The sequence below is a fragment of the Mauremys mutica genome, chromosome 15 (genome assembly GCF_020497125.1).
Source record: "Mauremys mutica isolate MM-2020 ecotype Southern chromosome 15, ASM2049712v1, whole genome shotgun sequence".
NCBI lineage: Eukaryota > Metazoa > Chordata > Testudines > Geoemydidae > Mauremys > Mauremys mutica.
In genome coordinates this window covers 31841070-31865555 of record NC_059086.1, presented here as the reverse complement: position 1 = coordinate 31865555, position 24486 = coordinate 31841070, and the positions used below count along the sequence as shown (strand labels likewise).

Genomic DNA, 24486 nt, shown 5'->3' with positions numbered 1-24486 from the left:
GCCCCATGCGAGAGCTGAAGTCTCTGTAACCCTGGCTCCCTCCAAGGACCAAGGGCCCAGCAGCACCCGGCCCTTGGAGCTGGACAGACAGCGGGAGCTGGGCTGGGGATCCAGCAAGACGAGGAGCCGGAGCAAAGGTCGGCAGGAAGACAAGCGGGACCCCTCTGTGGGGCACCCCACCAGCAGGTAGGTGGGGCTGGAGCACGTCACGTCAGCTGTGCATGTTCAGCAGAGGCCGCTTCCGCAGGACTCTTGGGTTCTATCCCCGGCTCTGGGAAGGGAGTGGGATCTAGTGGTTAGAGTGGGGGGGCTGGGAGCCAGGACTCCTGGGTTCTCTCCCTGGCTCTGGGAGGGGAGTGGGGTGTAGTGGTTGGGGAGTGGGGACATTGGGAGTCAGGACTCCTGGGTTCTCTCCCTGGCTCTGGGAGGAGAGTGGGATCTAGTGGTTAGAGTGGGGGGGCTGGGAGCCAGGACTCCTGGGTTCTCTCCCTGGCTCTGGGAGGGGAGTGGGGTCTAGTGGTTGGGGAGTGGGGACATTGGGAGTCAGGACTCCTGGGTTCTATCCTCGGTCTGAGACTGACTTTCTGTGACCCTGGGTCAAGCCTCGTGCCTCAGTTTCCCCCACTACACGGTAGGGCTGTGCTTCCTCCCTGCTGGGCTGTGTAGGGGAGCACTGCGCTCCCCGTGGGGCCTGGGGGGGGGCTGCAGAGGGATAGGAGGTCCTAGAGATCCTGACTGGATGCTCTCTACTCTCTCTAGGACAGGCAGCCGTGTTTCCTGGGGGCTCAACGGTCGCCCCCATTCCTCCTACCCCTGCTCCTGAGACTCAAGACTTCCTAAGCTTAGCTCAGGTCTGGGCCATTGCCAGGAGCTTCTCTCATCAGGCCTGGAGGGGAGTGGGGTCTAGTGGTTAGAGCAGGGGGCACTGGGAACCAGGATTCCTGGGTTCTTTCTCTGGCTCTGGGAGGGGGTCTAGTGGTTAGAGCAGGGGGAGCTGGGAGCCAGGACTCCTGGGTTCTCTCCCCGGCTCTGAGAGTGGACGGGGTCTAGTGGTTAGAGCGGGGTAGGTTGAGGGAGGGGGCAGGACTCCTGGGTTCCATACCCAGCTCGGGCTGGCCGGACCAGCCTTCCATTCCATGAAACACGGGGGCATTTTGAGATTTGCTTCCCTGCGACGCTGAACAGAGACGAGGCCTGTTGACCCCGTTCCCTGGCCAGCCGGGACCTGGGGGCGCTCTCCTGCCGTGGCCACCTGCCCATCACCAGGGCACAGCCCTGCCATGGGATGCCCCTGCTCTGCCCCATTTGGGTGAGGGACCTGAACCAGGGCGTGGCACTGCCCGGGGGCTACCCAGGGCTGTGATGGACCCACTTACCCTGAGTGCTCTGTGGGGGGGGGTCTGCTCCCCAACTCCATAGGAAAAGCAAGCCCCCCCCAGACCCATACAGGGCAGCCCTACAGGCACACCCCAACCCTCACCTGTCCCCCTGCAGCCTCTAGGCCCCGGGCACCCTGGTTTACCAGCCCCCCTCCGCTCCCCACGCTGCATTAACCCCCAGCGTTTGGCCCCACGTCTCGTGAGCCCCAAACCACGCAAGGTTTCGTGGCACTAGACTCAAGCGGTCTCGGCCCTCCTGCCCCAGTCCTGCCAGCCTGCCTGGGACCCCCCTTTCATGAGACAGGCCCGCGAAGGATCCTGGCGGCGCATCTCCACCAGCTCAAACTCCTGCGTTTGTGTTTCTTGCCAATTGTTGGTCAACATTAGTTTCGATTTTCAGCCATTGTTTTAGGGGTTTTAAGGCCAATTTTTTTGTTTGTTTTTCAGTTTTCGGTCAAAATTAGGGCTGTTGATTAATCGCAGTTAACTCATGCGATTAACTCCAAAAAATGAATCACAATTAAAAAACTTAATCACACGCTGTTACACAATAGAATACAATTGAAATGTATTAACTATTTTTGGATGTTTTTCTACATTTTCAAATATATTTATTTCAATTACAACACAGACTACAAAGTGCACAGTGCTCATTTTACATTCTTATTTTTATTACAGATATTTCCACTGTAAACATGATAAACAAAAATAGTATTTTTCAATTCACCTCATAAAAGTACCGTAATGCAATCTCTTTATCGGGAACGTGCAACTTACAAATGTAGATTTTTTTGTTGTTGTTATGTAACTGCACTCAAAACCAAAACAATGTAAAACTTTATAGCCTACAAGTCCACTCAGTCCTACTTCTTGTTCAGTCAATTGCCCCGACAGACGTTTGTTTACATTTACGGGAGATAATACTGCCCGCCTCTTATTTACATCACCTGAAAGTGAGAACAGGTGTTTGCATGGCACTTTTGTAGCCGGCATTGCAAGGTATTTACATGCCAGATATGCTAAACGTTTGTATGCTCCTTCATGCTTCGACAATCATTCAGAGGACATGCTTCCATGCTGATGATGCTTGTTAAAAAAATAATGTGTTAATTAAATTTTGATTGAACTCCTTGGGGGAGAATCATATGTCCCCTGCATTCTGCCATATATTTCATGTTATAGCAGTCTCGGATGATGACCAGCACATGTTGTTCATTTTAAGGACACTTTCACCACAAATTTGACAAAACGCAAAGAAGGTACCAATGTGAGATTTCTAAAGCTAGCTACAGCACTCAACCCAAGGTTTAAGAATCTGAAGGCAGGGGACTGGACTCGATGACCTCTCGAGGTCCCTTCCAGTCCTAGAGTCTATGAATCTGTGAAGTGCCGTCCAAAATCTGAGAGGGACGAGGTGTGGAGCATGCTTTCAAACATCTTAAAAGAGCAACACTCCAATATGGAAACTACAGAACCCGAACCACCAAAAAAGAAAATCAATCTTCTGCAGGTGGCATCTGACTCAGATGATGAAATTGAACATGCATCGGGCCGCTCTGCTTTGGATCATTCTCGAGCAGAACCCGTCATCAGCATGGACGCATGTCCTCTGGAATGGTGGTTGAAGCATGAAGGGACATATGAATCTTTAGCGCATCTGGCATGTAAATATCTTGCAACACTGGCTACAACAGTGCCATGCGAACGCCTGTTCTCACTTTCTGGTGCGATGTAAACAAGAAGCAGGCAGCATTATCTCCTGCAAATGTAAAGAAACTTGTCTGTCTGAGCGATTGGCTGAACAAGAAGTAGGACTGAGTGGACTTGTAGGCTCAAAAGTTTTACATTGTTTTATTTTTGATTGCAGTTATTTTTTGGTGCGTAATTCTACATTTGTAAGTTCAACTGTCATGGTAAAGAGATTGCACTACAGTACTTGTATAAGGTGAATTGAAAAATACTATTTCTTTTGTTTTTTACTGTGCAAGTACTTGTAATAAAAAAATAAATATAAAGTGAGCACTGTACACTTTGTGTTTTGTGTTGCCATTGAAATCAATATATTTGAAAATGTAGAAAACATCCAAAAAATGTCAATAAATGGTATTCTATTATTGGTTAACAGTGAGATAAATCGCAATTAATTTTTTTAATCAGTCGACAACCCTAGTCAAAATTTGTTTAATTTTTCAGCCATTTCTTGGGGAGGTTGGCTGGTTGGCCAATTTTTATAGCCCAAATTTGGTGGATTATTTTCAACTACCCCTTTTTTTAGCCCATTTGTTTTGCAGCTGTTTGTATTATCTGGCAATTTTTTCATGATTTTCCACTGTTTCCTGGGTGGTTTTTTGTTAGCTAAAGTCAAAATTTAGATGGAAATGGAAAACCATTGGGTGGGTTGTGATTTGCTATGGAAAATCCACCCCATTTTCCAATCAGCTCTAATAACCGAGTTCTGCTTAATAGCTTCTCTTGACTTGCCTTTCTGCGGAGCGGGGCAGTTGGGGGATATTTTCTCTTGTGCAGAATCAGGTGTTTCGATCACGACATTGGGGGCGGGAGGGTCCCAGCTGATCACGGCATGGATGTTTGTCTCCACAGAGGCGGCAGTGAGCAGGCTGCAGTCAGAATGAAATCCCAGTAGAGGCCAGGTAAGGGCTGGCAGAGCTCCATCTCCGTGCACTTGGATGTTAGCCGCATTCAAATCTTCACCCTATTCTGCGTGTTATGGTGGCGCATCAACACGCTGAGATCAGGGCCCAGGTTGTGCCAGGTGCTGTACAGACACAGAGCAATCCCCACGCCCCACAGCGCCCCCTGCGGTGGGGTGCAGTAGTTGGCAGTACGTTCTCTGCCCTACGTGACGACAGTTTCTCTTCCCGCAGGCCGGACACAGCCAGAGCTGGAGGAGAGGATTTGTCGCCCGGCCCAGGGAGTCTCTCAGGGACAGGACGTCTGGAGGGCCCAGGCTGGGGGATCGGGGCGGGGAGCAGCTAGGACGCCCCTCAGTGGCCGGCCGGCCAGGAGCACGGGGCAGCGAGTGTCACAGCTTTCCCAGCTTTGCCTATTAAAATTTGCAGTGAATGTTGGGTCAGGGTCGTGTGTGCAATTGTCCCTCCTCCACAGCAGCCAGTGACCACCAAGGCTCAGGGCTGGACCCCTGCCCTAGGGTGGTGCTAGGGGGCCTGGGCTGCAGGGAGGGGGCTGAGTGGGGGGGGTCAGTGTCAGGGGATGCTGAGTGCGGGATTGTGGGGGGGCATTCAGGACGGTGATAGGGGAGCAGTGTGGGGGGATGGGATCCGGGGGCGTTCAAGAGGGTGGGGAGAGCAGTGTGGGAGGGTTCGGGGGAGGCGTACGGGAGGGTGGGGGAGCAGAGTGGAGGGGACTGGGTCGGGGCATTCAGGGGGGTGGGGAGAGCAGTGTGGGAGGGTTCGGGGGAGGCGTACGGGAGGGTGGGGGGAGCAGAGTGGAGGGGACTGGGTCAGGGGGGCGTTCAGGGGGGTGGGGAGAGCAGTGTGGGAGGGTTCGGGGGAGGCGTACGGGAGGGTGGGGGGAGCAGAGTGGAGGGGACTGGGTCAGGGGGGCATTCAGGGGGGTGGGGAGAGCAGTGTGGGAGGGTTCGGGGGGGTGTACGGGATGGTGGGGGGAGCAGAGTGGAGGGGACTGGGTCAGGGGGGCATTCAGGGGAGTGGGGAGAGCAGTGTGGGAGGGTTCGGGGGGCGTACGGGATGGTGGGGGAGCAGAGTGGAGGGGACTGGGTCAGGGGGGCATTCAGGGGGGTGGGGAGAGCAGTGTGGGAGGGTTCGGGGGGTACGGGATGGTGGGGGGAGCAGAGTGGAGGGGACTGGGTCAGGGGGGCATTCAGGGGGGTGGGGAGAGCAGTGTGGGAGGGTTCGGGGGGGTGTAAGGGATGGTGGGGGGAGCAGAGTGGAGGGGACTGGGTCGGGGGGCATTCAGGGGGTGGGGAGAGCAGTGTGGGAGGGTTCGGGGGGTGTACGGGATGGTGGGGGAGCAGAGTGGAGGGGACTGGGTCAGGGGGCATTCAGGGGGTGGGGAGAGCAGTGTGGGAGGATTCGGGGGGTACGGGATGGTGGGGGGAGCAGAGTGGAGGGGACTGGGTCAGGGGGGCGTTCAGGGGGGTGGGGAGAGCAGTGTGGGAGGGTTCAGGGGGGCGTTCGGGATGGTGGGGGGAGCAGAGTGGAGGGGACTGGGTCAGGGGGGCGTTCAGGGGGGTGGGGAGAGCAGTGTGGGAGGGTTCGGGGGGGCGTAGGGGATGGTGGGGGAGCAGAGTGGAGGGGACTGGTCAGGGGGGCGTTCAGGGGGGTGGGGAGAGCAGTGTGGGAGGGTTCAGGGGTGTACGGGATGGTGGGGGAGCAGAGTGGAGGGGACTGGGTCAGGGGGGCATTCAGGGGGGTGGGGAGAGCAGTGTGGGAGGGTTCGGGGGAGGGTACGGGATGGTGGGGGGAGCAGAGTGGAGGGGACTGGGTCAGGGGGCATTCAGGGGGTGGGGAGAGCAGTGTGGGAGGGTTCGGGGAGGCGTACGGGATGGTGGGGGAGCAGAGTGGAGGGACTGGGTCAGGGGGGCATTCAGGGGTGGGAGAGCAGTGTGGGAGGGTTCGGGGGGCGTACGGAGGGTGGGGGGAGCAGAGTGGAGGGGACTGGGTCAGGGGGGCATTCAGGGGGTGGGGAGAGCAGGGCGGGAGGGTTCAGGGGGGCGTTCGGGATGGTGGGGGGAGCAGAGTGGAGGGGACTGGGTCAGGGGGGCGTTCAGGGGGTGGGGAGAGCAGTGTGGGAGGGTTCGGGGGGCGTATGGGATGGTGGGGGGAGCAGAGTGGAGGGGACTGGGTCAGGGGGCGTTCAGGGGGGTGGGGAGAGCAGTGTGGGAGGGTTCAGGGGTGTACGGGATGGTGGGGGGAGCAGAGTGGAGGGGACTGGGTCAGGGGGGCATTCAGGGGGTGGGGAGAGCAGTGTGGGAGGGTTCGGGGGCGGGTACGGGCTGGGGGGGGGAGCAGAGTGGAGGGGACTGGGTCAGGGGGCATTCAGGGGGGTGGGGAGAGCAGTGTGGGAGGGTTCGGATAGGCGTACGGGATGGTGGGGGGAGCAGAGTGGAGGGGACTGGGTCAGGGGGGCATTCAGGGGGGTGGGGAGAGCAGCGTGGGAGGGTTCGGGGGAGGCGTACGGGAGGGTGGGGGGAGCAGAGTGGAGGGGACTGGGTCAGGGAGGCATTCAGGGGGGTGGGGAGAGCAGTGTGGGAGGATTCTTATTGGCTGAAAGGCCTCCCCTCCCCCCACATTTCTAGAAGGTTCCATGGCAGTTGCTCCTAACTGACATGTGGTGGGGAGGGGCCAGGCCCCGCCCTTTGCTCCCATTGGCCAGAGCCTTCCACGGCGGGGAATGTTCCAGCCAATAGGAACTTAGGGGGCACTAAGTCCCCTGCCCCCTCAGAGTCTTTGGGGCGCAGTTCTGACCCACAGTCACACTGTATGGGTGCGGGCAAAGGGAGCGCAGGCTGGGGGAGGGGTCGGGGAGAGATCCTGGCAGCAGGGGGGGCAGCGAGGGGAGCACCGGCTGGGGGAGGGGTCGGGGAGGGATCCTGGCAGCAGGGGGGGCAGCGAGGGAAGCACCGGCTGGGGGAGGGGTCGGGGAGGGATCCTGGCAGCAGGGGGGGCAGCAAGGGGAGCACAGGCTGGGGGGGTCAGGGAGGGATCCTAGCAGCAGGGGGGGGCGAAGGGAGCTGTGGGAGGGGTCGGGATCCCAGCAGCAGGGGGTGGGGCAGCGGCAAGGGGAGCGCAGGCTGGGGGTGGGAAATCAGGGAGGGATCCAGCAGTGGGGGGGGCGCAGGCTGGGGGGGTCAGGGACAGATCCCAGCAGCACCCCTGGGGGCCAGAGGGAAAGGTCACCCCCACATTTTATTCTTTCTCCCTTTAGAAGCCCAGAGCAACTGAATTTACTAGCTTGGGGCATTGGGGGTGAGACACAGGTGAGACCAAGCTCTGGGAGGGGAGTGGGGGCCAGTGGTCAGAGCAGGGGGGCTGGGAGCCAGGACTCCTGGGTTCTCTCCCTGGCTCTGGGAGGGGAGTGAGGGCCAGTGGTCAGAGAAGGGGGGCTGGGAGCCAGGACTCCTGGATTCTCTCCCTGGCTCTGGGAGGGGAGTGGGGGCCAGTGGTCAGAGCAGGGGGGCTGGGAGCCAGGACTCCTGGGTTCTCTCCCTGGCTCTGGGAGGGGAGTGAGGGCTAGTGGTTAGAGCAGGGGGGCTGGGAGCCAGGACTCCTGGGTTCTCTCCTGGCTCTGGGAGGGGAGTGAGGCCCAGCGGTTAGAGCAGTCCAGCCTCTCCACTTTCACAGGAATGCAGAGCTCATATGGAGCCGGTGGGGGGGAGAAGGGCGCCCCCGAGGGGTCCCGGGGGTATTACCGCACAGCCCCCTTTGACCCCCGCTTCCCCAACACAAACCAGACCCGCAACTGCTACCAGAACTACCTGGGTGAGTGGCAGAGGGCCCTCAGGGGAGGGGGGACTAGGAGCCAGGACTCCTGGGTTCTCCCCCTGGCTCTGGGAGGGGAGTGGGGTCTAGTGGTTAGAGCAGGGGGGCTGGGAGCCAGGACTCCCGGGTGGGGTAGTGGTGAGGGGTTGGCTATGGGGGGCAGGGCGGTGAGGTTGGATCACTGGCGCCTCCTTGTGGTGGCAGAGGATAACATGTGCTGTCTCCCTGCAGACTATTACCGCTGCCTGAAGACACTGGGGGCGAAGGGAAAGGACACCAGGCCGTGCCAGTGGTACTACCAGGTCTACAAGTCCCTATGCCCCATCTCCTGGGTATGTGGGGTGCCAGGACCCCGGGGGTACCCCCCACTCTGCACTCAGTGGGAGAGGAGGGGAAAAGGTCCCATGCCCTGTTCCCTACCCGGCTGAGCCAGTCAGTCCCCTGCCCTGGGGCTGGACGGGAGCCGGTACCCCCAGGGGAAAGGGCCCCTGCGGGGAGGGGGGCTGGGCCCTGCTCTGTGGGGGGGTGGGGGGGCCCTGCTGCCCCCTGCTGGGAGGGCTAGGCCCTGCTCTGTGTGGAGCTGCCCCTCTGGGTGTGACCCCCACCCCTAACCCCGTTTCTCTCCCCCCAGGTGAAGCGCTGGGACGAGCAGCGGGAGGACGGCTCCTTCGCTGGCAGGATCTAGGCCCAGCTGCACCTGGGGGTGCTGGGGGGGGGCAAACCCACAGGCCCCGCCCTGTGGCGAGGCCCTGCCCCCTCCGGCACATCCTCGCTGGCTCCTCACAGACCCACAATAAACCTGCTTCTTGCATAATTTGGCTCTGGAGTCCAAGTGTCCTAGTCCCCATAGTGCTCCCTCTGAGGAGATCCCCCGCGAGCCTGGGGGCTGGGTTTGGGGAGCCCCAGGCGCTGAGCCCAGAAAGCCCTAGGGGGGACGCTGGCTGGCACAGGCCCGACCAGTCCCAGTGCATCCCCTCCTTGCCCCCCCCACACGCTGCCCCCCAACTGCATCCCTTCCCCCACTGCCCCATTCTCCCGACACTGCCCGCTCCCTCCCACCCACTGCCCCCACATCCCGTGTCCTCCCCTCCCCCCTCATGCCCCTCCCCCTACATTTGCTGCCCCACGGTGCCCCTCCCCCATGCATTGCTCCCCATATCATGCCCCTGCCCCCGCACAGCGCTTCCCTCTGCCCCCTCCCACACACCACGCTCCCTCCCCCACTCACGCCTCCCCCATCGCACCCCTACCCCCCATTGCACCCCCACTGCCCCCCTCGTGCCCCCTGCCCTGACATACACCGTTCCCCCTCCCCCACTCACAGGCCCCCCACATTGTGCCCCTCCCCCACCCATGCCTCCCCACCGCACCCCTTCCCCCCACATTGCATCCCCCCACTACCCCCTCGCCCCCTCCCCTCATGCTGCCCCCAGACACCCCGCCCCCACTCACTGCCCCCCCACCACGCCCCCTCACCCCCCAACCGCTCCCTCTCGCTTGTGGCCCCCCACCCCCTTTGCTCTGCCCCTCCCCGCCCCCCAGCTCCGTGTCCCCCGCCCCGTCGGAGGGGCCCCGCTTCCTGGCCCGGCTCCTTTTCCTGCCCCCGCCCCCAGCACCGGCCGGGCGGGGGCGGGGGCGGGGGCGGGGGCGGGGGCCATCCGCGCTCAGTGACTCCGGCCCCGACTGGCAGCGGGCTGGCCGCAGAGCTGGGGCTGGGCTGGGGGTCGCGCCCCACCGAGGGGCCATGGGGCGGGCGGGGCAGCCCCCAGGCTGGAGCTGAGCGCGGGAGCGGAGCCCAGGAGAGGAGACGTCCGGCCCCTCGACGGGACTGGGTAACCCCCCCCCCCCCCGCTTTCCTCTGGGGCAGCAGCTGGGGAAGGGTCGGGTGAGGAGTGGGGTGATCGGGGGCCAGCCGGGGGGAGGGTCAGAGTGGGGTGATCGGGGGCCAGCCGCGGGGAGGGTCAGAGTGGGGTGATCGGGGTCAGCCAGCCGGGGTGGGGAGTGGGGTGATCGGAGGCCAGCCGGGGGGTCAGAGTGGGGTGATTGGGGGTCGGGGTGGGGAGTGGGGTGATCGGGGGCAGCCAGCTGGCCCACAGCCTCCCCCCTCCCCCCTCTGACCACTAGCCCCCACTCCTCACCCAGAGTGGGGGCCGGAACCCAGGAGTCCTGGTACCCCAGCCAGGCTCCTTACAGCTTTGGGGCCTGGGGGTCTCCCCGATGTGGCGCCTCTGTCCTGCGCCCTGGGGAGGGGGAAGCATTTGAACCAATAAAGGGCCTCGAAAGACAGCGCAAAATGGCCCTGGGCTCCCTCCAATTCAATGGATCCCAGCTCCCCCGGCCCCCTGCCCCCCCAATGCCGCTGGCTCTGGGGCGGAGCGGGAGGGGGGCTGGTAGCCAAATCTAACTGGGTGGAAGTCACTGCCTGTGCACTGGCAGGACCAGAGAGAGAGCTGGCCCCCAACCTACCCCCTTCCCCACTCACCCCAACATCCCAACCCCCAACCTACCCCCTTCCCCACTCACCCCAACATCCCGTCCCCCAACCTACCCCCTTCCCCACTCACCCCAACATCCCGTCCCCCAACCTACCCCCTTCCCCACTCACCCCAACATCCCATCCCCCAACCTACCCCCTTCCCCACTCACCCCAACATCCCATCCCCCAACCTACCCCCTTCCCCACTCACCCCAACATCCCATCCCCCAACCTACCCCCTTCCCCACTCACCCCAACATCCCAACCCCCAACCTACCCCTTCCCCACTCACCCCAACATCCCATCCCCCAACCTACCCCCTTCCCCACTCACCCCAACATCCCAACCCCCAACCTACCCCCTTCCCCACTCACCCCAACATCCCAACCCCCAACCTACCCCCTTCCCCACTCACCCCAACATCCCATCCCCCAACCTATCCCCCATCACCCACATATCCACCACCACACTATACCCCAAGCCCCACTCACCCCAACATCCCTGCCCCCAACCTACCCCCTTCCCCACTAACCCCAACATACCATCCCCCAACCTACCCCCTTCCCCACTCACCCCAACATCCCATCCCCCAACCTACCCCCTTCCCCACTCACCCCAACATCCCATCCCCCAACCTACCCCCTTCCCCTCTCACCCCAACATCCCAACCCCCAACCTACCCCCTTCCCCACTCACCCCAACATCCCATCCCCCAAGCTACCCCCTTCCCCACTCACCCCAACTTACCATCCCCCAACCTACCCCCTTCCCCACTCACCCCAACATCCCAATCCCCAACCTACCCCCTTCCCCACTCACCCCAACATCCCAGCCCCCAACCTATCCCCCAACCCCCACATCCCAACCCCCAACCTATCCCCCAACCCCCACTCACCCCAACATCCCGGCCCCCAACCTACCCCCTTCCCCACTAACCCCAACATCCCATCCCCCAACCTACCCCCTTCCCCACTCACCCCAACTTCCCATCCCCCAACCTACCCCCTTCCCCACTCAACCCAACATCCCGGGCCCCAACCTACCCCCTTCCCCACTCACCCCAACATCTCAACCCCCAATCTACCCCCTTCCTCACTCACCCCAACATCTTGGCCCCCAACCTACCCCCTTCGCCACTCACCCCAACATCCTGGCCCCCAACCTACCCCCCAACCCCCACTCACCCCAACATCCCGGCCCCCAACCTATCCCCTTCCCCACTCACCCCAACATCTCAACCCCCAACCTACCCCCTTCCCCACTCACCCCAACATCCCGGCCCCCAACCTACCCCCTTCCCCACTCACCCCAACATCCTAACCCCCAACCTAACCCCCAACCCCCACTCACCCCAACATCCCGGCCCCCAACCTACCCCCTTCCCCACTCACCCCAACCCCCAACCTATCCCCCAACCCCCACGCACCCCCACAACCCGGCCCCCCACCTACCCCCTTCCCCACACACACCAATGTCCCAGCCCCCAACCTCCCCCCTTGCACCACTCACCCCATCATCCCGGCCCCCAACCTACCCCCCCTCCCCACTCATCCCAATCCCCAACCTACCCCCTTCCCCACTCACCCCAACATCTTGGCCCCCAACCTACCCCCTTCCCCACTCACCCCAACATCCTAGCCCTCAACCTATCCCCCAACCCCCACTCATCCCAACATCCCGGCCCCCAACCTACCCTCTTCCCCCCTCACCCCAACATCCCAACCCCCAACCTACCCCCTTCCCCACTCACCCCAACATCCCAACCCCCAACCTACCCCCTTCCCCACTCACCCCCACATCCCAACCCCCAACCTACCCCCTTCCCCACTCACCCCAAAATCCTGTCCCCCAACCTACCTCCCAACCCTCACTCACCCCAACCTATCCCCCAACCCCCAACCTATCCCCCAACCCGCACTCACCCCAACATCCCAACCCCCAGCCTACCCCCCTCCTCCCTCCCCCCAACATCCCGGCCCCCAACCCACCCCCTTCCCCACTCACCCCAACATCCCAACCCCCAGCCTACCCCCCTCCCCCTCCCCCCAACATCCTGGCCCCCAACCCACCCCCTTCCCCACTCACCCCAACATCCCAGCCCCCAACCTATCCCCCAACCCCCACATCCCAACCCCCAACCTATTCCCCAACCCCCACTCACCCCAACATCCCGGCCCCCAACCCATCCCCCCCTCACCCCAACATCCCATCTCCCAACCTACCCCCCATCCCCCACTCACCCTAATATCCCATCCCCCAAACTACCCCCATCTCCCACTCAATCCAACATCCTGGCCCCCAACCTGCCCTTCCCCCCTCCCCAGCAGCTGCAGCCTCCCGGCCCCTCACCAGTGCCCTCTGCTGGGTCTGGCTGCCGGCTCCCACCCGGTCTGGCTAGGCCCCTGCCCCGGCACAACTGCCCCGCTCCTGCCAGCGCTCTGCCATGGCCGTGTCCCCCTAGGTGCCCGGCGCCCCCGGCACCATGTTCTCGGAGGAGCGGAAGGAGGGCAGCCCCCGCTTTGGGAAACTCCACTTCCCCGTCGGCCTCTGGATCAACTCGCCCAAGAAACACTTCGTCAAGATGAGCCGTCGCTGGCCCAGCGTGGGCTCCGTCAGGTACCGGCCCCCTGCCCCCCTGGAACGACCCCCATCCCTCCTGCCCCCTGGAACGGCCCCTCCCCTCCTGCCCCCTGGAACAGCTCCCCTCCCTCCTGCCTCCTGGAACGGCCCTCGTCCCCCCTGCCCCCTGGAACAGCCCCCCTGCCCCCTGGAATGGCTCCCCTGCCTCCTGCCCCCTGGAATGGCCCCCATCCCTGTCTCCTGGAACGGCCCTCGTCCCCCCTGCCCCCTGGAACAGCTCCCCTCCTTCCTGCTCCCTGGAACGGCCCCCATCCTTCCTGCCCCCCCGGAGTGCCCCACAGCCCTCCTACCCTGGTATCCGGCTCCCTGGATCAGCCCCACGGGCCCATCTACCCCTGTATCCAGGCCCCTCCTGCCCCCAGATCAGACCTATGGGCTCATCTACCCCAGTATCCCTCCCTCTCCCTGCTCCCCAATCACACCCACAGGCCCATCTATCTCAGTATCTTGCCTCCTTCCTGTCCCCCCAGTCAGTCCATGGGCCCATCTCCCCCATTATCGCCCCCTTCCTGCCCCGCAGGCCAGCCCCCCAGACCCCTCCAGCCCACCCTCCCATCCTCCCCGCTCCGCTCAGAGCAATGGGCCCATGTAACCCGGCCTCCCGCCTTCCCTCCCCAGGTCCACCTCCTCGGACACCGCCAGCCGGGGCAGCGAGCCGGTGGAGCTGCGGCCCCCCGGCAAGGCGAAGGCGGGCCGCCACAAGCGCCTCTCCAACCTGTTCCACCGCAGCACCAGCAGCGGGGCGGGCGTGGGGGGCGGGCGCTGGGGCAGCGAGAAGAAGCTGGCGGATCTCATCGACCCAGTGCCCGAGGACCTGGTGGAGCTGTCCAGCCAGCCGCAGCTGCCGGGCATCCTGAAGATCTTCGGGGGCGCCATCTCCCGGGGCGCCAACTACAAGAGCGTGCTGGCCACGCCGCGCTCCACGGCGCGCCAGCTGGTGCGGGAGGCGCTGGAGCGCTACGGGGTGGCGCCGGAGGAGGAGGAGGGGGGCTACGTGCTGTGCGACGTGGTGGGCCGCTTCGAGGGGCCCGGTGGGGCCTGGCAGGCCGAGCACCTGCGCCCCGTGGGCGACACCGAGCGGCCCCTGGTGCTGCAGGACGTGTGGAAGCCCAAGGCCGGCCTGTCGCGGCGCTTCGAGGTGCGGCGGCGGCGTGACGTGGAGAGGGTTGGAGAGGCCGAGGATAACGAGACGGCGGGTGAGGCTGCGGTGGGGGCTGCCCCCATCCCCTAGGTTGTCCCAGGCCGGGAGTCATGGGTCCCCTGGGCATGCTAGGCTGGGAGCCACGGGACCCCCGGGCATGCCAGGCCGGGAGCCACAGGACCCCGGTCATCTCCCAGCCAGAAGTTATGGGGTCCCCCAGTCATCGTCCATCTCAGAGACATGCCCCCTCATCTTCCTGCAGCCAGGAGCCACGGGACTCTCTGTCGTCCCCAAGTTCGGAGCCATGGGGCCCCCCCAGTTATGTCCTGCCTTGGAGCTACAGGCCTCAGGTTGTCCCCGGGGGTGGGGAGTCGGGTTGGGGATCCCTGAAACCCCTAGAGTGGGGAGCCGGACAGCTCCCTCTGAGGCTCCCCCTTCTCGCCCCCCCAGGCATCAACGCCCAGGCGCGGCGGCTGCAGAAGAGCCGCTCACGGGCGGCCTCGGGGGGCCCGGCCCCCAAGGAGCGGGCCGACAACTTGTCCCTGCGCCGCAGCATCAGCGACATGAACCTGAGCGCCCGCAAGCGGCGCGAGCGCAAGGCCGTGCTGAGCGTGGCGGGTGCCGAGGTGGGGCCGGCCGGCGAGGAGCAGGAGGGGGAGGTGGCCCCGGCCCAGGAGGCAGAGCCAGCGGACGGGGGCGCAAAGTCCGGGGAGGCTGAGGACTCGGTGGACGGGGCCAACCTGGAGCAGCTGTCCCAGTGCCTGATCCAGCCCCCCACCCAGCACCCCTACTTCCTGCTGCTGCTCGGCTGCGACAAGCAGGTAGGGCAGGGGGCTCTGTGGGGTGCTGGGCTGCAGGGAACGGGGTGGGGGTCAGCAGGGGGCGCTGGGCTGCAGGGGGCAGGGGCTCTGTGGGGTGCTGGGCTGTAGGGAGTGGGGCAGAGGCTCAGCAGGGGGTGCCAGGCTGCAGGGAGCGGGGTAGGGGGCATTGTGCTGTGGGGGGCACCAGGCTCGGGGGGGGCAGAGTGGGGGCTCGGAAGGGGGCGCTGGGCTGCGGTGCAAGGTCAGTAGGGGGTGCTGACTCCAGCCCCCAAGACCATTTCCTCCCCACTATGGTTCAGCAGAGAGCATGCTGGGAGCACAGCTTTCCCATAATGCTTTGCATCCTCTGGGTCAGCCTTGGGGGAGGGAAGGGTTGGTGGGAGCGCCCCAGGGTATGGGGGAGAATGCAGTAATGGAAGAGCCCATTTTAACATAGGAAATAGGGGGCTTCCCGGAAGAGACAATTTTAGCCAACAAAAATGGGGGTGCAACAGCAGGATGGCCCATTTTCTCACAGAAACTGGGGGTGGGGCAAAAAGGGTAGAACCCATTTTATCATAGAGGGGATTCCTGGGAGAGCCCCCCCCTCCAAGAGTGGTGGGGTGCCACAGTGGGAGAGAGCTCACTCCCCCCCCCACCCCAGAGGGCAGGGGTGGTGCAGCAGGAAAGCCCATTCCCCCCCAGAAAGTGGGTGTTGCGTGGTGGGAGAGCCCATTCCCCCCCACCCCAGAGGGCAGGGGTAGCATGGCAGGAGAGTCCATTCCCTCCCAGAGGGCAGGGGTGGCATGGCAGGAAAGTCCATTCTCCCCCAGAGGGCAGGGGTGGCATGGCGGGAGAGCCTGTCCCCCCCCCCCCCAGAGGGCAGGCTGATGCTGTAGGAGAGCCCGCTCCCCCCAGAAGGCAGGGGTGGCATGGCGGGAGAGTCCATTCCCCCCCAGAGGGCGGGGTAGTGCTGTAGGAGCGCCCGTTCCCCCCAGAGGGCAGGGGTGGCATGGCGGGAGAGTCCATTCCCCCCCCAGAGGGCGGGGTAGTGCTGTAGGAGTGCCCGTTCCCCCCAGAGGGCAGGGGTGGCATGGTGGGAGAGTCCATTCCCCCCCAGAAGGCAGGGGTGGCACGGCGGGAGAGCCTGTCCCCCCCCCAGAGGGCAGGGGTGGCATGGCGGGAGAGCCTGTCCCCCCCCCCAGAGGGCAGGCTGATGCTGTAGGAGAGCCCGCTCCCCCCAGAAGGCAGGGGTGGCATGGCGGGAGAGTCCATTCCCCCCCAGAGGGCGGGGTAGTGCTGTAGGAGCGCCCGTTCCCCCCAGAGGGCAGGGGTGGCATGGCGGGAGAGTCCATTCCCCCCCAGAGGGCGGGGTAGTGCTGTAGGAGAGCCCGTTCCCCCCAGAGGGCAGGGGTGGCATGGCGGGAGAGTCCATTCCCCCCCAGAGGGCGGGGTAGTGCTGTAGGAGAGCCCGTTCCCCCCAGAGGGCAGGGGTAGCATGGCGGGAGAGTCCATTCCCTCCCAGAGGGCAGGGGTGGCATGGTGGGAGAGTCCATTCCCCCCCAGAGGGCAGGGGTGGCATGGCGGGAGAGTCCATTCCCCCCCAGAGGGCGGGGCAGGCCCGCTTTCGATGGCACTCCCGTGTTTTGACGCCATTTTCCCCCCGTCGCCCCCCAGGATTTTGTGATCTACGTGATGACTCGGCGCCGGCACGTCTTCGGGCGCCGCCCCCAGCCCGACAAGGGGGGCTACGTGGACACCTTCCTCTGCGCCCCGGACATCCTGCCCCGCCACTGCTGCGTGCGGGAGGCCGAGCCGGCCCCGGGGCCGGCCCTGGTGCGGCCCTTCCGGGGGGCGGCCGTCACCCTCAACGGGGGGGCCCTGGTGCGCGAGGCGGCGCTGCACCCCGGGGACCTGCTGGGGCTGGGCCAGCACTTCCTCTTCATGTACAAAGACCCCCGGACCCCCCAGCCCCGGCCGGCCTGGCTGCCCCGGCCCTGGGTCTCGCCCGGGCTGGCGGGTGCCTTCTCGTGCCAGGCCTGCGGGCGCTCCCTCCAGGAGAGGCAGGACGCCTTCCAGGCCTACGTGGAGAGCCGGGAGCCCGAGCTGCGCTACCGGCCCCAGGAGGAGGAGGCGCTGCTGAGGGAGATCGTCCGGCTCCAGGGGGCCACCGCCTTCAACCTGGCCCCGGCCTTCCTCCTGGGCCTGTGCCTGGAGCACTCCACCCGCGTGCTGGAGCCCAGCCACTTCCCCCGCCTGGTGGCCAGGATGGCCCAGCTGATCAAGGAGGCCGTCTGGGTAACGAGAGGGGGGTGGGACGGGGGATCGGGGCTGGGGAGCAGCAGTGGTGGACTAGCCACTGGGACAACGGGGCCCTGTGCCCAGGCTCCCGGCCAATTGGGGGGCCCCGGAAAAATGGGGGCCCCAACCCGCTCTGCCCACCCACCCAGCGCTCCTACCAGGGGCATGGGGGCTTGGAGTGCCGGGTGGGGGACCCCATGTCCCCAGCAGCAGCACACGGGGGTGGGGATGGACTGCAGGTAGAAGGGGTGGGGAAGGGGCCCCACTTGGTCTGGCCCAGGGCCCCACAAAACCCCAATCTGCCCCTGGGGGTCAGGGACTCCTCCCAGAGTGGGGGAAGGGCAGAGAGAAGAATGGCTGGGGGCAGGGCCCCCTGTGTATCCCAGGGTGGGGGCAGGGCTGGGGGTGGGGGGCCCCATGTGTATCGGGGGGCAGGGCTGGGGGAATGTGACGGCAGCCCCAAGGCCCGTTCCGGATCAGCTCTTTCTTCCCTGCCAGGAGAAGATCAAGGAAGTCGGGGACCGGCAGCCGGAGAAGTGAGTGAGACCCCAGGACCCTGGCCACACCCCACCCTGGGCATGGGGGCTCCCTGTCTTGCCCCCCTCTGCGGCAGCGGCCAGGGTGGGGGGAGCTCTGTCCTCGGACTCCAGCCCCACGCCAGAGGGGTTGTATCTTAGTGCCGGGCGAGGGGACCCCAGATACCCAGCCCCCGCACCCACCCCAGAGGGGCAGTTAACCCCTTCAGAGCTGAGTATGTCCCATTGGAAGCTGCTAAGAATTGGACGGGGTCCCAAAGGGCCTGGGGAGGGGGGAGGGTGTCCCAAGAGCTCCGATGATCCCCCAGTCGCTCCCCCCACCCCTCTCTCTCCTCCAGCCAGCAGGACAAGGGCCAGGTGGGGGTGCTCAGCATCGAAGAGGTGGCGGCCGACTTGCGCCCCCTGATGCTCTGGATGGCCAACGCCATGGAGCTGCTCAACCTGGTCCAGAGGAAAGTGCTGGACATGGAGAAAGAACTCGACCTGGAGGGTGAGCAGGACGCCTGGGTTCTCTCCCCAGCTCTGGGAGGGGAGTGGGGGCTAGTGGTTAGAGCGGGGGGGGGGGTTGGGAGCCAGGGTTCTCTCCCCCATAGGGGATGGTGGGGTGAATCCCACAGGGATGGGATGAGCTCGGCAGCGAGCGCAGCTCACAGAGCCCCACGTCCGACCCCCTTTGTCCTCTCCAGGAAGTTCCCATGATGCTTTGCTGTCCAGCGACCTGGAGACCTGCGACGAGGCCATGGCGGTGCTGGACGAGGTCATCATGTCCACGTTCCAGCAGTCGGTGTATTACCTGACCAAGGTGAGCTCAGCCCCCTGCAGCCCAGCGCCCCCTAGTGCAGCCCTAGGGCATGGGGCCAGCCCTGCCCGGCCGGGGAGAGCCTCCTGCTGAGCCCCCTGCCCCGCTCCCTGCAGCCCAGCACCCCCTAGTGCAGCCCTAGGGCATGGGGCCAGCCCTGCCCGGCCGGGGAGAGCCCCCTGCTGAGCCCCCTGCCCCGCTCCCTGCAGCCCAGCGCCCCCTAGTGCAGCCCTAGGGCATGGGGCCAGCCCTGCCCGGCCGGGGAGAGCCCCCTGCTGAGCCCCCCGCTCCCTGCAGCCCAGCACCCCCTAGTGCTGCCCTATGGCATCGGGGCCCGTCCTGCCTGCCTGGGGAGAGCCCCCTGCTGAGCCCCCTGCCCCGCTCCCTGCAGCCCAGCGCCCCCTAGTGCTGCCCTATGGCATAGGGGCCCGTCCTGCCTGCCTGGGGAGAGCCCCCTGCTGAGCCCCCCCCCCCCGCTCCCTGCAGCCCAGCGCCCCCTATAGCCCTGCTGGCTCATTGCCGCCCATGCCCCGTGTTTAACCCTTTCCTCTCTGGGCAGACGCTGTACTCGGCCCTGCCCGCCCTGCTGGACAGTAACCCCTTCACTGCCACGGCGGACCTGTCCCACGCCCAGGAGCTGAGCACCATGCCCGAGGGCATCCGTGGCACCCTGGCCATCTACCAGGCCACGCTGGAGCTGACCCGGGAGTGTGAGCTACACCCCGACCTGGTATCCCAGACCTTCGGCTACCTCTTCTTCTTCTCCAACGCCTCCCTCTTCAACACCCTCATGGAGAGAGGTGAGGGGCTGGGGGCCAGGACGCCTGGGTTCTCTCCTGCTCTGGGAGGGGAGTGGGGTCTAGTGGTTAGAGCAGGAGGGGCTGGGGGCCAGGACACCTGGGTCCTTTCCTGCTCTGGGAGGGGAGTGGGGTCTAGTGGTTAGAGCAGGAGGGGCTGGGGGCCAGGACACCTGGGTTCTCTCCTGCTCTGGGAGGGGAGTGGGGTCTAGCGGTTAGAGCAGGGGAGCTGGGAGCCAGGACGCCTGGGTTCTCTCCTGCTCTGGGAGGGGAGTGGGGTCTAGTGGTTAGAGCAGGGGAGCTGGGAGCCAGGACTCCTGGGTTCTCTCCTCGGCTCTGACAGAGGCTCTGTTCTCATGAGCCAGACTCAGTGAATCACAGGCAGCCCGAAATCCCAGCCACCCTCCCCCTGTTTCCTCCCATTGTCCCATCCCCGGATCAGCAGGAAGGCAGCTCTTTCCTGGCCATGGGCCCCGGGGCGGAGCAGGGCAGGAAATGGGTCCGTGCCAGGAACCGGGGCAGGAGGGGCAGGGGGCTCAGTCAGTGGGGGGCCAGGAACCACTGTGGGGTTGGGAAAGTTTGATCAGAGGGGTATTGGGGGGGTTGCTGGGGCTACCCCAAATCCTGACTCTGAGGCAGGGCACCCAGCTGTGTCTCTTCCCCCAGTCTCAGCCCCTGGCTCCCTGCCCCCCACCTCTCCTCCACCCCCACCGACCGTTGCACCCCCGCCCCCACATCACAGTCTGCTTCACCCCTGCCCCCTCGTACCGCTCATGTCTCATGGTGGGTGAGTGGTCAGGACACGAGGATGGGCGGGGGTGGGTGGATGGATGGATGGATGGATGGATGGGGGTTGGGAAGGTGGATGGATGGGAGGAAAGGCGGGAGGACGTCTGGGAGGGAAGGGGGGGATGCCCGGGATGGGAGGTGGGGGGACGGATGAGAAAGAAGGTTGGGGGGTGGCCGGTGGGAAGGTGGGGGGACGGCTGGGGAGGAAGGTGGGGGTGTAGGTGGAAGGGAAGGCGGGGGGACGTCTGAGAGGGAAGTGAGGGGACGCCCGGGAGGGAAGGCGGGGGGATGGATGGGAGGGAAGGTCGGGGGACTCGCCCGGGGAAAGGTGGGGGGACGCCCGGGAGGGAAGGTCGGGGGTGGCCGGGGGAAAGGTGGGGGGACACCCGGGAGGGAAGGTTGGGGGTGGCCGGGGGAAAGGTGGGGGGACTCCCGGGAGGGAAGGTCGGGGTTGGCCGGGGGAAAGGTGGGGGGACGCCCGGGAGGGAAGGTCGGGGGTGGCCGGGGGAAAGGTGGGGGGACGCCCGGGAGGGAAGGTCGGGGGTGGCCGGAGGAAAGGTGGGGGGACGCCCGGGAGGGAAGGTCGGGGGTGGCCGGGGGAAAGGTGGGGGGACGCCCGGGAGGGAAGGTCGGGGGTGGCCGGGGGAAAGGTGGGGGGAGGGATAGGAGGGAAGGTTGGGGGTGGCCGGGGGAAAGGTGGGGGGACGCCCGGGAGGGAAGGTCGCGCGAGGCCGGGGGAACGGTGGGCGGACGCACGGCAGTGAAGGTCGGGGGTGGCCGGGGGAAAGGTGGGGGGACGCCCGGGAGGGAAGGTCGGGGGTGGCCGGGGGAAAGGTGGGGGGACGCCCGGGAGGGAAGGTCGGGGGTGGCCGGGGGAAAGGTGGGGGGACGCCCGGGAGTTAAGGTGGACAGATAGATGGACGGGTGGGTTGGAGGGCGGATGGGTGGCTGGATCTGCCCCAGGGCGGGGCCGAGGCCCAGCTGCCCTGGGAGTCCCATCCAGCCCCACCCTGCCGTGACTGTGGGTCTCCTGCTCCCGGCGCCAGGCACCGGGGGGCCCTTCTACCAGTGGGCAAAGGCCGTGCAGATCCGCACCAACCTGGACCTGGTGCTGGACTGGCTGCAGGGCGTGGGGCTGGGCGACATCGCCGCCGAATTCTTCCGCAAGCTCTCCACCACCGCCAACCTGCTCTGCGTCCCCAAGACTAGCCTGGTCAAGGTGAGGGGCCGCCTGCAGGGGGCGCCGCAGAACTGCACCAGTGGGGAATGGGGCCCGGGGCCTGTCCCCTCTAGGGGGCGCCAGCTCCCATCCGGCCCCAGGGCGGGGACTGGCTGGCTCGGGGGGGGTGGAGAATGGGACCCGGGGCCTGTCCCCTCTAGGGGGCGCCAGCTCCCATCCGGCCCCAGGGCAGGGACTGGCTGGCTCAGGGGGGCAGGGAATGGGGCCCGGGGCCTGTCCCCTCTAGGGGGCGCCAGCTCCCATCCGGCCCCAGGGCGGGGACTGGCTGGCTCAGGGGGGTGGGGAATGGGGCCCGGGGCCTGTCCCCTCTAGGGGGCACCGGCTCCCATCCTCCTGCAGCTCCCAGGGATCTCACCGTCTCTCTGCTCCCCCCAGGCTACCTGGTCCCGGCTGCGCAGCGACTACCCGGCCCTGACGCCCGCCCAGCTCCACCATGTGCTGAGCAACTACCACCTGGGGCTGGGGCGCCCGTACCCCGAGGGCTGGAGCCCCCCGCCCGAGGAGAGGGAGGAGATGGCGAACAGTGAGTGCCAGTCCCCCACCGACCCGCAGCCCCTGCCAGCCCTGCCCCCCAGCTCTGCCAGCCCCCACCACCCCTGACCCGCAGCCCGCACCACCCCAGCCCTGCCCCCCGCCCTGCCAGCCCCCCTCTCCCGACCCGCAGCCCCCGCCAGCCCAGCCCTGCCCCCCAGCCCTGCCAGCCTCCCCCACTCTGACCCACAGCCCCCGCGAGCCCAGCCCTGCCCCCCCAGCTCTGCCAGCCCCCCTCACTCCTGGCCCGCAGCCCCCGCCCGCTCTCACCCCTCTCCCCTCCCCCAGGCGAGATCTTCGAGAGTTTCTCTGACCACCCGCCCCTGATCCTGCCCAGCGAGGGGTTCCGGCTCTGCCCCGCGGCCCCGGTGACGGACGACGCCCTCCACCACCAGCTGTGCCGCCTGCGCCGCTTCCTCTGGGACCTGGAGCAGGCCTCGCTGCCAGCCAACCAGCGGGCGGCCCATGGGCTGGAGGGCGGCCAGTGAGCGAACCTGGCACCGAGCGCCTGCCGACGCCCCCCCCACCTTCCCGGGCTCCCCGGCGGGGGACGGGGGTGTCAGACGTCGTAGGGCCTGGACAGCGACGGGGGGCGTCACCCAAAGTGTCTCCCCTCCGGGAAAGCGGGGACCCCGATGGGATCCCCTGGTGCTGGGCTTGGAACGAACTGTGTATTCCAATAAACCGCGTCTCTGTGTCAGCGCCCGTCTCTGCCAGCAGGGGGCGCTGGGGGCGTCTCCCTGCAGGGGTGTCTGAGGGTGTCAGCCAGAGCCCAGTGCTGCCCCTGCTGGTGTGTTTGTGGTGGGGGCTGGGGGCCAGGACTCCTGGGTTCTCTCCCTGGCTCTGGGAGGGGAGTGGGGCCTAGTGATTAGAGCATGGGGGGGGGGGCTGGGAGCCAGGACTCCTGGGTTCTCTCCCCGGCTCTGGATGAAGAGTGGGCCCTAGTGGTTAGACATTGGGGGGCCTGGGAGCCAGGACTCCTGGGTTCAGGCCCTGGCTGGGGAAGGGGAGTGGTGTCTAGTGGTCGGAGCGGAGCTGGCCCAGCTGGGTCTATATTTATCAATGGCGTCAGTCCCGAGCGTGATTTAATCCTGGAAACTTTAGCTGGGGAAAGACGCATGAGCTCATCTCGCCCGGCTGCAGGCCACCCCACCTCCCAGCACCCAGCCCTGCCCCCGAACCGCCCATCAGGCACCCGGGGGGGGGATCAGTCCCCCAAGAGGTGAAGGGAAAGAACCCCGGAGTCCTGGCTCCCAGCCCCCCTGATCTACACCCTAGACACCACGTCCGTCCCCCGTCCCCCCCGCCAGAGCTGGAGATGGAACCCAGGAGTCCTGGCTGCCCCTCCCCTCCCCACCCCACACTCCAGTAGGGGGCAGAGCCCATCTCACCCCCACCCGGTTTTTCCCTGGAGCTGGGGTTGGGGGGGAACATGGGGGTACAGGGCCAGGCAGATGTGGGGCCCAGGAGTGGGGTGGGAGGGACCGTGGCTGGGGGCAGGGTGGGCATCAGGCCGGCTTTAAATACCTGCAGCTGAAATTGATCCGCAGCGTCAGTGAAATCCAGCTCGGCCCAGACAGCCAGAGACAGGTGCCACCTGTCGCGGGATCCCCCAGCGCCCCACTGCAGCCGCCGGCAAAGGGCAAAGGGCACCTGGCGCGCTGGTCCCTGGCTCGCCCTCCGCACGGCCCCACAACCGCCCTCCGCACGGCCCCACAGCTCAGCCCCAGCTCCCAACACGTGTGTCCAGGCCACACCTACTGCGACGGGGCCTCGATCTCAGCGACTGTGTCTGGGCCGTGCCCGGCCCGACGGGGCCCCGATCTCGGTGACTCTGTGTCTGGGCAGCGCCCGGCCCGACGGGGCCCCGATCTCGGTGACTCTGGGTCTGGGCGGCGCCCGGCCCGACGGGGCCCCGATCTCAGCGACTCTGTGTCTGGGCAGCGCCCGGCCCGACGGGGCCCCGATCTCGGTGACTCTGTGTCTGGGCAGCGCCCGGCCCAACAGGGCCTCGATCTCGGCGACTCTGGGTCTGGGCAGCGCCCGGCCCGACGGGGCCCCGATCTCGGCGACTCTGGGTCTGGGCAGCGCCCGGCCCGACGGGGCCCCAATCTCGGTGACTCTGGGTCTGGGCGGCGCCCGGCCCGACGGGGCCCCGATCTCGGCGACCCCGTGTCTGGGCAGCGCCCGGCCCGACGGGGCCCTGATCTCGGTGACTCTGTGTCTGGGCAGCGCCCGGCCCGACGGGGCCCCGATCTCAGCGACTCTGTGTCTGGGCAGCGCCCGGCCCGACGGGGCCCCGATCTCAGCGACTCTGTGTCTGGGCGGCGCCCAGCCCGACGGGGCCCCGATCTCGGTGACTCTGGGTCTGGGCAGCGCCCGGCCCGACGGGGCCCCGATCTCGGCGACTCCGGGTCTGGGCGGCGCCCGGCCCGACGGGGCCCCGATCTCGGCGACTCTGTGTCTGTGATTTGGGTGAGGAGTTCAGGTGCTGAGCCAGGAATAGGACCCAGGAGTCCTGACTGAAGGTGCAACAGTCACATCCCCCTCTAGTGGCCAAACCTAGGACGCCTGG

The 24486-nt window shown here is 65.7% G+C and overlaps 2 protein-coding genes and 1 long non-coding RNA gene across 7 annotated transcripts; all 3 read left to right on the top strand.

Moving 5' to 3' along the window:
• The first annotated feature begins 6 nt into the window (after positions 1 to 6).
• On the top strand, positions 7 to 4439 carry LOC123350681. The gene is made up of 3 exons (XR_006573794.1): positions 7 to 186; positions 3981 to 4030; positions 4265 to 4439. It is a non-coding gene; the product is annotated as an uncharacterized LOC123350681 (long non-coding RNA).
• A 2335-nt stretch (positions 4440 to 6774) lies between these two features.
• LOC123350428 (cytochrome c oxidase subunit 6B2-like) lies at positions 6775 to 8658 on the top strand. 5 transcript variants are annotated; one of them, XM_044989025.1, is made up of 5 exons: positions 6775 to 6860; positions 7308 to 7359; positions 7724 to 7861; positions 8093 to 8193; positions 8493 to 8658. In XM_044989025.1, the coding sequence occupies exons 3-5, from the start codon at positions 7726 to 7728 to the stop codon at positions 8544 to 8546; spliced, it is 291 nt and encodes a 96-aa protein (XP_044844960.1). In that variant the 5' UTR covers positions 6775 to 6860; positions 7308 to 7359; positions 7724 to 7725; the 3' UTR covers positions 8547 to 8658. The 5 variants fall into 5 exon arrangements, with proteins under 5 accessions (XP_044844960.1, XP_044844959.1, XP_044844961.1 ...); XM_044989024.1 differs by having other exon boundaries at positions 6790 to 6866; XM_044989026.1 differs by lacking the exon at positions 7308 to 7359 and having other exon boundaries at positions 6804 to 6860.
• An 895-nt stretch (positions 8659 to 9553) lies between these two features.
• Positions 9554 to 22608, top strand: LOC123350658 (ras-interacting protein 1-like). The gene is made up of 12 exons (XM_044989321.1): positions 9554 to 9693; positions 12799 to 12953; positions 13596 to 14173; positions 14569 to 14939; positions 16596 to 17216; positions 17718 to 17755; positions 18094 to 18245; positions 18442 to 18557; positions 19114 to 19354; positions 21187 to 21359; positions 21756 to 21903; positions 22200 to 22608. The coding sequence occupies exons 2-12, from the start codon at positions 12820 to 12822 to the stop codon at positions 22397 to 22399; spliced, it is 2772 nt and encodes a 923-aa protein (XP_044845256.1). The 5' UTR covers positions 9554 to 9693; positions 12799 to 12819; the 3' UTR covers positions 22400 to 22608.
• The last annotated feature ends 1878 nt before the right edge of the window (positions 22609 to 24486 follow it).

Excerpts from the sequence above, each read along its gene's own strand:
- LOC123350428 (XM_044989023.1), top strand. Across the intron at positions 7,862-8,092 it reads CTGCTACCAGAACTACCTGG|ACTATTACCGCTGCCTGAAG; the intron begins GTGAGTGGCAGA and ends GTCTCCCTGCAG. Across the intron at positions 8,194-8,492 it reads CCCTATGCCCCATCTCCTGG|GTGAAGCGCTGGGACGAGCA; the intron begins GTATGTGGGGTG and ends CTCTCCCCCCAG.
- LOC123350658 (XM_044989321.1), top strand. The coding sequence starts at position 12,820 with ATGTTCTCGGAGGAGCGGAAGGAGGGCAGCCCCCGCTTTGGGAAACTC. Across the intron at positions 18,246-18,441 it reads GAAAGAACTCGACCTGGAGG|GAAGTTCCCATGATGCTTTG; the intron begins GTGAGCAGGACG and ends TGTCCTCTCCAG. Across the intron at positions 19,355-21,186 it reads CAACACCCTCATGGAGAGAG|GCACCGGGGGGCCCTTCTAC; the intron begins GTGAGGGGCTGG and ends TCCCGGCGCCAG.